Source organism: Epinephelus fuscoguttatus, linkage group LG5, assembly GCF_011397635.1.
Source record: "Epinephelus fuscoguttatus linkage group LG5, E.fuscoguttatus.final_Chr_v1".
In the NCBI taxonomy this organism is placed as follows: domain Eukaryota; kingdom Metazoa; phylum Chordata; class Actinopteri; order Perciformes; family Serranidae; genus Epinephelus; species Epinephelus fuscoguttatus.
The window spans coordinates 28,677,671-28,687,757 of NC_064756.1; the positions used below are offsets into that span (position 1 = coordinate 28,677,671).

At 41.9% G+C, this 10,087-nt stretch overlaps 1 protein-coding gene across 1 annotated transcript in view; it reads left to right on the forward strand.

Moving 5' to 3' along the window:
* rtn4rl1b (reticulon 4 receptor-like 1b) overlaps positions 1 to 7,942 on the forward strand; it is a 186,495-nt gene extending 178,553 nt beyond the window's left edge. Inside the window, exons 2-3 of the mRNA XM_049577176.1 lie at positions 2,949 to 3,400; positions 5,179 to 7,942. Coding sequence (XP_049433133.1) covers positions 2,949 to 3,400; positions 5,179 to 6,072 — 1,346 coding nt within the window. The 3' untranslated portion in view covers positions 6,073 to 7,942. The remainder of the gene's footprint in view (positions 1 to 2,948; positions 3,401 to 5,178) is intronic.
* Positions 7,943 to 10,087: the final 2,145 nt, after the last annotated feature.

Consider the following 10,087-nt stretch of genomic DNA (forward strand, 5'->3'; position numbering starts at 1 on the left):
TAATGGAATCTCTTGGATGAATTCCTGCAGGTGATTGAAACAAGTATCATTTCATCTAAGAGCAAATGTAAAAGCAAAAGCAAAAGATTAAATTTGTTGCAGTTTGTGTGCTATTTATGGGAATGCTTCTTCAGTGAGGGTCAGTATTCTAATAAAATGTGAAACAGCAAATACCTGCATCTCAAGTACCTGGTGAGTGCAGCTTAATGCAAATGTTCCTCAAACAACGGCTGGAAAATCTACTATGTCTTGTCTTGCTTATTTGCCGGATAAATAAAGCAAACCTTTATTTCCCAAGCGTATTGCAAAACGTTTTCACCTATTTACTCAGTCAGCAGGTGCCATGCTTGATACATCTTCATGGAAATGGCAAATAGAGAGACAGATTGAGTTTAAAAAAAAAAAAAAAGAAGGCAGCTATGGAGTGACAACAGAGTGTAACAGCAGTGTGACAAATCTGGGTAAAGCCAATAAGAATCCATGTCATGATGCAGGTCATGACATTAACATTTAAAGTCTGAATAAAGCCTATTGTAGCTGCCACGGCATGTCGTGACACAAAATACCCACATACATACTAGCACACATGAACACACACTCAGATTCAACCTTTTGACAGTGTTCAACTGTGAAGAATCACCTCATTTTGTGGGCACATTTCTGGTTTAGGAGGATGCATGCATTTCCATTGTTGCCCAGTGGCAAGGCTTAACAAATAGGATTAGATCCGTGCCCGAGAGAGTGCACTCCTGTTCAGGTGACACGTAGCTCCATGCTCCAGCTCTGCAACTAGACACAGAGAATTACTGTTAAAGGTCAGTGGAGTCAGACGCTGAATGTCACAGCTTAGCCACAGTTTGGCGAGAAAATACATTAGATAAATACGCCTGTCTCTTGGTGGAGAGTAATTCTGCAGCTCCTGAATTTCCAGCATAAAAGACCCAGGATTACAGGGTGAGTTAAAAGGCAACAGAGGCATATCGATTAGAGGCAGTGACTCAGGCCTCTGCTATGCTGTGAATAATAAATTGAGTAGGAGACAGCCAGGGGTTGCCAGATGGAAGTTTCGTGATGGGCTGTGAGTTGCGCTCATTTCAGATGAGACTGTGGATAAGTCACATCTCCTGTCTTAAGGATCTGGGGAATCATGTCACTGATCAGAAAGCGCCTTAGAGCAGCTTACGACAAGTTTAAATAAGCATTCTACGCCCCATTTAACAACACAAAAAGACTGATCACAGCCTCCGCTCACTGCAAAGTAGTGCCGATGGACTCAGGGAAGGGATTGGACTCTAAATAGCACATCTCCCTAAGGTGGCAGAACATTGGAAAGGGTAATTTCTGAAATAACAGCATTGGTTGTCGAATCAGACAAGAGCGTCGCACCGAGGATCCAGTCAGCTTCACTGAGACGTCTTGTGACTCACTGGAGCAGGTGTTATTGTTTGCTTTCTTCAACAGACTCTTCATCGTGGGCCTAAACACTCTCAGTGGATTCAGATAGTAAACTGTTACAGAGAGAGTCCATATGTGCAGCACGTGCTATGGCACAAGTCGAACCAATCAAAAAAAAAAAAAAAAAAAAAAAAATCAAGCCTGTGTTGTGTGATTTCAATATACTACTATTACTAGCACATCCATTTTTATTCATGCAAGCAGCATAGGATGGCAATTTCAGTCTGTCGGTCACCATTTTGGTTCTGACTGAAATATCAAAAATACTACCTGGTCATCAGGTTGGAATTTGTGGTTCATAGTGACATTTTGTGGCATAATGTTAGGCTCTCACTTGAAGAAGGATGCCCATGTAGGGATGGATAAACAACTATAAGAACTCAACCATAAGAGAAGTGGAGAGACTAGAATGATTGCTGGGGGACAATGCGTCACTCTGAACGAGGCTTCAAATGAAATTTTCCATCTGACAACAATACTTTGAACGAGCAAAACACTCTCGCTTTTGCTATGGACTGAAACAAGCCATGGTTTGATGAGATGGGGGTTCTACAGGTATTGGAGATCATCCTGTTGACACTTAAGTCACAGAGAGAGCTGCTGATAGCGATATTTATCATACTTTTCAGAATCTAAAAAGGTTGTGAATAAAACAATTTATGAGTAAAAGATTGGGGGAAAGAACTGGTTGTGTTTGATTAACCAGTCTATTCTGATCAGGAACAGGTAAACAGGCAGGCTAATCATGACTCTTCTATACAGGGCTGCCCCCACATCCACCCCTCCACCAGAGGACTTTTATTTTGACAAAATGTATGACAATTACATGATAAATTGATGCACCAAAGGCACAAATCAGCGCAGAAAATTTCATCACAACGCAGGAAATTAGGTGAAGCACCCTCAAACCACCTGGTTCATATGTGTCCTCCTCCCCTAATGTTGAAACGAAGCCTACGCCCTTGGATAAAGGATACATTCTCTGGCAATCCCCTGACTTTTTCTTTAGTGCTGCCAGCACATTTTACATTTTTTTAAACACCTGCAAAACCAATGGCATTCTCATAAACCTTAGCTGTACTTTGTGTTTAATGCTACTAGGTAAATGTTAGCATGCTGACAGGCTAAAGTGGGATGGTGAACATGGTAAAAATTATTTTTGCTAAGCATCAGCATGTTAGCATTGCCACTGCGAGCATTCTGATGTTAGCTTTAAGGCTGAGAAAAGCCTCACAGAGCTGCTATCGAGGCTGCCGACTCACAGTGTTATTCATATATATTTCTCCTTTACACGTTTTGGATGAGACAAAAAGGCACTAACTCTAGATTTCAAGTTAAAATGAACTCTGTGCTTAATCTATTTCCTTTTTTCTTTCCTGTCTGTCTTTGTGTGTGTTTGTGATTTATGTCTGTAATCTCCTCTCTTTCTCAACCTTCCTCTTTCTCCCTCTCAATCTGTGGATGTGTGCGTTTTGTGTGTGTGCTCACTGCAGGCTGTGGGCTGGAGTTCCTGCTGGTTCTCTGTGGCCTCGAGTTTTCCTGGTCCTGCCCCCGTCACTGTATCTGCTACACTTCACCCAGCACCGTCTCCTGCCAAGCCCATAACTTCCTGTCGGTCCCCGAAGGCATTCCCCCTGACAGTGAGCGCATCTTCTTACAGAACAATAAGATCCATCGCTTACTGCGGGGCCACTTCAGCTCCAACACAGTCACTCTCTGGATCTACTCCAATAACATCACATACATTGAACCCTCCACCTTCCACGGCTTCACACTGCTGGAGGAGTTGGATCTGGGAGACAACCGCCACCTGCGCTCCTTGGCTGAAGACACCTTTCACGGGCTGAGTCGGCTCAATGCACTTCATCTGTACCGTTGTGGGCTCAGTTCACTTCCTAATAACATCTTCCAAGGCCTCAGAAACCTGCAGTATCTCTACTTGCAGGTATACTGTTGTTCTTTAGTTCTGTTTTATCACTAAGACTCTATTAGGGCTGTCACTTTTCCACAAGAAGAAATGTGAACTAATACATATTCTATGCGAATTAATTCCAACACAACCCACGTAGTCCAATCCTAAACTATGTTGTAATATTAATGTGTTGTTTATTCATAGTGCCTCCGCTGCCTCACTTGAGTGACAAGCTGGCAGTTGCATTTTACAACATCAGCAAGCAGCCTTAACTTTATCCACAATTTTTCCATCTGTGGTGTCAAATCCAAAACTCTTCAACACATTACTTCTCAGATGGTCTGGTGTCATGATTATCTGTTCAGCACTGCTTGTTAGTTTTCTCTATTTTGTGAAAATAACAACAGTAGTCTAGTTTACAAAAGGCACGCAAGAGGTCAGATGGACGCTCCCCATGGAGTACGAGGCACAGCCTGTAGTGCTTATTCACTGAGTCTCCTGAATTTGAACAGATTGGTACTGTGTGCATAGTATGCTGAATGCAGCTATTCGGCTATTTATATCTATCCTTACGACACTTTATTACGGATCCAGCTGGGTGCTGTGATTGGCTAGTACTTGTCACCTTGGTGCAGGTCAGAATCAACTAGATTTAGGGCAAAGGGGTCATGATTAGGGCCAGTACTAGCCAATCGCAGGTATTCTCTGATGTTAAAGTGGTAAATCTACTGGAAAACAATCACATATTTAACACCAGAGTCAGGTGACACTGTATAAAGAGCAACACAGTCAATTAGTAAGACACGATGGGTAAATGGGTTCAGTACAGGACTTCCACACAGGAGACTGAGTGTGAGTAAATGCTGGCATATCATTTTAAGACAGTTGACAGGATGTATAAAGCTACTGAATGCACACTGTAGCACCTTTTACACAGCCTGTTCAAGGCAGGAATATCATGCCATTATGCAGCCTCGCAGCATGGTGGTACGGAGCTGTCTGGCCTTTAAGTGGGCAGCAGAAGTAGAAACAGCCCCAAAGCAGCGTCTGTATAAACAGGGAAACCAGCAGGATGGGACCACGGACAGCACGTTAACGTGACGTTAAGACGACGTGTTGTGTGTGGCCCACTGTCGGGAGATTTAAAAGGCAGCTAGAAGCAGTTAGCAGCTAACTCAAAGAAGAACAGCAGCGTAAAATGTCGACATATTGCGGAGACAGTGAGATCAGGATCTCCTTACCCCCTCAGCAGAGAACAAGGTAAACTACCATATAACAGGATTGGTAAAATATCTGTTAGTGCCATGTTAGGCCATCGTTATTGTTTAGAAAGCACTGCCAACAAGTATGTTTTTCATCACTGATGCTGTTGTGTTAAATGTTATGCCTCTGTTGCTTCCAGGATGCCGGCATTCTATCTAACACGCAAACTACACCAACATGATGCCACTGTTGTTTGGTTCTGTGTAAAAATGCAAAGGCAGCATAAAGAGGAGACTTTGTAGCAACCCAATGATGAGATCTCTGTGTTAAAAGAGCTCCTGTATATAAACTTTCACAGAATAGCTGAATAGACCCATTCGTGTTAATGTCATATTATGATGTTGCTAGGACACCCGTGAATATACACTCAGGTGTAAATAGTCACATTGGCTATTTACACCTCAGGTGCAAATAGCATATGCTTTCATAAAATGTTTTTATGGCATATAGGCACAAGTAAGGTTACATTACCTCAGTACAATAATGTTGGAATGAAAACATTGCATACTAAGTAATCTTGTGATTCTGTGCTCTCTGTATCTCCCCAGGATAATCATCTGAAGTTCCTGCAGGATGACACATTTATGGACCTCCACAACCTGAGCCACCTGTTCCTGCATGGAAACCGTCTGTGGAGCCTCAACCAGAATACCTTCAGAGGCCTTCGAGCCTTGGACCGACTGCTTCTGCACCAAAACCAGATCGAGTGGGTTGACCGCCTGGCCTTCCATGACCTTAAACGTCTCACCACCCTCTACCTGTTCAACAACACCCTGATAGAGCTGTCCGGACAGTGCCTGGACACGCTGCCTGCACTGGAATACCTGCGCCTCAACGACAACCCTTGGTCTTGTGACTGCAAAGCCCTGTCGCTATGGGAGTGGTTGAAGCGTTTCAGAGGCTCAACATCCTCAGTGGGTTGCCAGTCGCCGGCTGATATGGTTGGGAAAGACCTCAAGGAGCTTCGCAAGGAGGACTTCCCCAACTGTTCACCAACTGTACCTAATTCCGAGTCCAGAGCCCAGACTAACAATTTATCTGGCACGGTCAATCCGTCTATGAATCGTGGTGTAGTGGTCGGCTCTGGAGGGCAGACCCACATAGTGCACCCCTCGAGGCCTGGCCGCTCTCGAAACTGCACAAAGCCTCGTAACAGGGTGAGCAAGGGGAAGGGTGACAATGAGGTTCACCACTCAAAGGAGGTCATGGCAGACAAGGAGGATTCCTCCCCAGATTTCACAGATGGGGGCAAACATGACCACACGTCCCCAGACGGCACCGTCACACGGAGGAAGCACAAGTGCACTCCCCGGACCACTGTTCGCCCCCCTAGTGGGGTTCAGCAAGCCAACAATAGGGCAACCTTGTCCCAGTCATTACTACATGTCTGTGCCCTCTTTGTGGCCTTGATAACGACAAATATTGACTTCATTCTCCGTTGACCTTCAGAGGGTTTGGCAAATGCTAATCACAAAAAAACACAGCCCTCAGACCCTCTCTTGCTCCTGCACTACAAGGCCTGTGTGTCTTTTATGTATGTGTGTGTGAGTGTGATTATATGTGTAAATGTTGTGTAGGGAGCTTTACTGTTCAGACCGAAACAGGCATCAAAGCATCAAACATCAACGACAGAAAGACTCACAGCGCTAAAATCGAAGGGACTGAGAGACAGAGAATGATAAAAGGTTAATGCAGACCAAGCTTGCACTGCCACTTACGCCAGTATGATTTCATCTTCATATGTCTCGGTATCTTATGTATTTTTTAACTTGTGTTTTTCACTCAACTGGAGCTCAGATAACCAAAATTTGGTGAACATAGAGCAACAGAGGAAGAGATGACTTATTAGCCAGTTAGCTGTGAGACAGATAAGCCTGGTGCTCCATCCAGCTTTAATTTTACATTCACAGTCTGTAAATTGTTATCAAGAAGGTACAAATGGTAGGTCGATGAGCCTGTAAAGCCTCTGGCATCAGTTTCATCTTGCTCTCATCCTTTCTGCCAAATGTATTTTGTCCGAACAATTGGGTGTAAGTGTTTCCTCATAAACAAAGAGGCAAAGTGTAAGCATGGCAGTATCAGACATAGGAATGTGCCATTATCACGACAAAGTGGACATTTATAGCCTCAGATGTTTCAAGGCTATAAATAGAGCAATCATTAGCTCATACACCGTATGACGCTGTAACAAATTGTGACAACCGCTCTCTACATAATGCTGACTCTTTTCAGGTACCAACCTTTCTGCCTATTTAACAGTATTCCTCATTAGTATTACCGGTAACAAAACTCCGCTTCCATCTTCATTTTCACCACTTTTCTCCTCCTGTGCAACTGAATATGAAGCTGCTAATTGTTTCAAGATGGCGAGGACTGCCATGCGCTATTTTCATTTGCTTGGAAAACAATGTGTGTCTCTGGGAGATCAAGCTGTGAATATTGAAGAAGTCTGTCTATATCTTGTGTCAGATGTTGTTCATTTGATTTTTCTAAGACACAAAATGGACCTAGAGATGGATCCCTGCTGCGGGGCCAACAGGAGCCTTAGAGGTCGAGGGTCAAACGGGGCTTTCTCAGTTTCCCAGTGAGGTTGCACTGAACTGATCCCTCCTCAGTGAGGGAGTACCTCCCTCACTGAGAATGTGAGGAACACATTTTTTCTCTTAATGACTTAACTTCAAAAGGAATACAAGAACAAGACTGGAGGAAAAAATGTGTGTACCTTCAATGACTCATGTGATCAATAAAAGATAAAAAAAAATAAATAAATAACATTTTGAATGGAGCATGGCAAAACAGGGATCATGCAGAGAGAATTTTGCCTCTTAACTGATGTGATTGTCCATGGATGTGGGGATCCAAGGCCAAGACAATTGCTTCTGAAGTGACCAGGGGATGCAGATCGACAGATGGACAGTTACAGGACATCTTGCTGTACTTCTGGAGCTTTTGTGCCTCCCATAAATCTTCTGATAAGATGGTGTTTGTATCAATGATGTGAACCATACCAGTAATAATGGAGAGGACTTCCTGCAGTGCTGATATTAATCATTTACTGTATTACTATGAGAAAAACAATATCAGTGACATCGATGATGATAACAGGGTTTTCTGCTCCTCCTGTCAGGAAGAGTCTTTCAATTTTTTGATTTTCTGGTGATTCGTTTATTTACGTATTTTTCATGTTATATTTTTAGAACCTTTTATTTGTTAATGCACACTTCTTCACCTCCCAATTTCTCGTTCTACTGTATGCCTACTCATCTTCTTTCTTTGCCATAATTCAATTGTTCAGTAAGTTATCATCAGAAAAACAACAGTACAAAAATGTTTATAAAGATATTAAAATCTATATCTTCTTATGTCTACCGTTGCAGTCTGAGTCTGTTTATTGCTGCATTTAGAGGATTGTTTGGGGGAAAGTAAAAGGCATGCTCGATGCCTTCGCCTTGCCTTTCTTTCCTTTTAATTCATTTAAACCAGAAATTGATTCTGTCACTGAATGTGTTTTTTTCCCCCTCTATCTTTGCTCCAGTTTGCAATTTGTCTCTCCATATCAAACCTGCTGACTACACTGAGGCTGCCTCCTACAAAGAGATCCACTCTTGAGTACACATCTCAGATTTATGTACAGTATACAATGTAAATATTAGTGAATGCTTGGTATAAATGGAACAAAAACCAGCATATTTTATTAACAACATACAGAGCTTCCCAGCCAACAGGGGAAAAACGTATATTGAGTTCAATAAATCATTTAAAAAGCACTGAGGATATTAATGAAAGTGTCACATGGAATCTGTAGATATCCCAGGTTATTATTATTATTATTATTAATGGACCTTTAGAACATAAATTCTATTTCCTCTTCTTTAAATTCCCCTCACCGTGATAGAAATCGATCCGCAAGTAAGCGTTCCATTTTACTTTTTTTTTTTTCAAATTCTGTTAAATGATAAATGAGCACAGAAGGACTTGTTATATGCATGGATGAGAGTGCTGTAATTATATTCAAACTGATAGCAGGTCTGGCATCTGGTGTTTGATGCTCATCTACTCACCAGCCTTCGCTCGCCTTCCAGCTCATGCAAACACCCACCTCATAACTACTCTTACTCTGCATCTCCCAATGATTCTGGTTTTCTTTCAGTAAAATAATTCTTTTTGGTAGCGGGATTAAACATTTTATTCCAGGAACAGCCCAAAAAAAAAAAGCTGAAAATGAAACAATTAAATGAAATAAAGCTACATCCAGTTTTTTTATGCTCAGTTTCAACATGATATGCTTTGGCCAGAACCCAAAGCTCACACAAATCTTGCCAATTTCCTAGTTTTAATGATATAAACTGTTAGTAGTAGTAGTACTTCTTACCATGTCGGGGGGAAAAAAAATCTATTTTAATGGCACCAGATGTCTCCAAATACATAGTGTATATGAAGATTTCCAAAGTCAGTAAACGGTGATTTTCTTGCACGTTCATGTTTGAGTGAGCTGAATGAGATGTTAGATGATAAACAGGGAAAAAAATGAGGCATCCCTACATCCATTTGTAACTATTTGCAGGAGCTGATGGGGTGTGGATTCTCTAATAAGCTTGTTCACATGCACACAAACATCCATCACTGTAATTTAGGGGGGGGGGGGGGACATGCACTCGATAAAGTGAAGTGCACGGAACTTCATAAAGCTGATGATAAACATACTTATTTACTGTGATAAATGGAACGTTTTACATTTTTACATAAATGTTTTATTTACACCAACTGGCGGTCAAATTAGAGGCGAGACTAAGTTTTAGTTTCATATGGAAGCTGTAAATTATCTTTTTTTTCCCAAGAGATTCATTTAAATAAATTATGAACAGACTCATTTTACTGTAAATTTAACTGCATAGTAAGCTGGTACTTTAAGCACTCAATTTGCACATCAGAATACATTCTTTTCCTCTGTATTAAAATATAGTCTCAACTCATGGTCAATTGACAGGCTTTCTCTGAGTTCTCATTCTAGGACACATGACAACTAAACCAGCTCTATTAACTGATGATGACCATGACCTTTGGTTGAAAGCGCTCATCCCTCAGCATTCAATCACTCATGTCCAGCGTCTTTGTCATGTTCTGTACAGCTACACGTGATGTCATAAACCACGGCAGTTTTCCTCTTGGTGAGGGTGCTCTTGAGGGAGTAGTTCAACATTTTGGGAAATACACTTATTTGCTTTCTTCCAGGGAGTTAAAGAGAAGATTGACACCACCATCGTGTATGTCTGTTATGAAACTACAGCAAGCAGATGGTTATATTAGCTTTGGATAAAGACTGGAAACAGGGGGAAACAGCTGGCCTGGCACTGTATAAAGCATAGGCGGCTCCAAAGGCAGTCCTACGTGACTAAAGCCCCAAATGTTTCAGCAAAGACCAAAAGCTTTTACTTTTCATCATGTGTGGCATTTTTT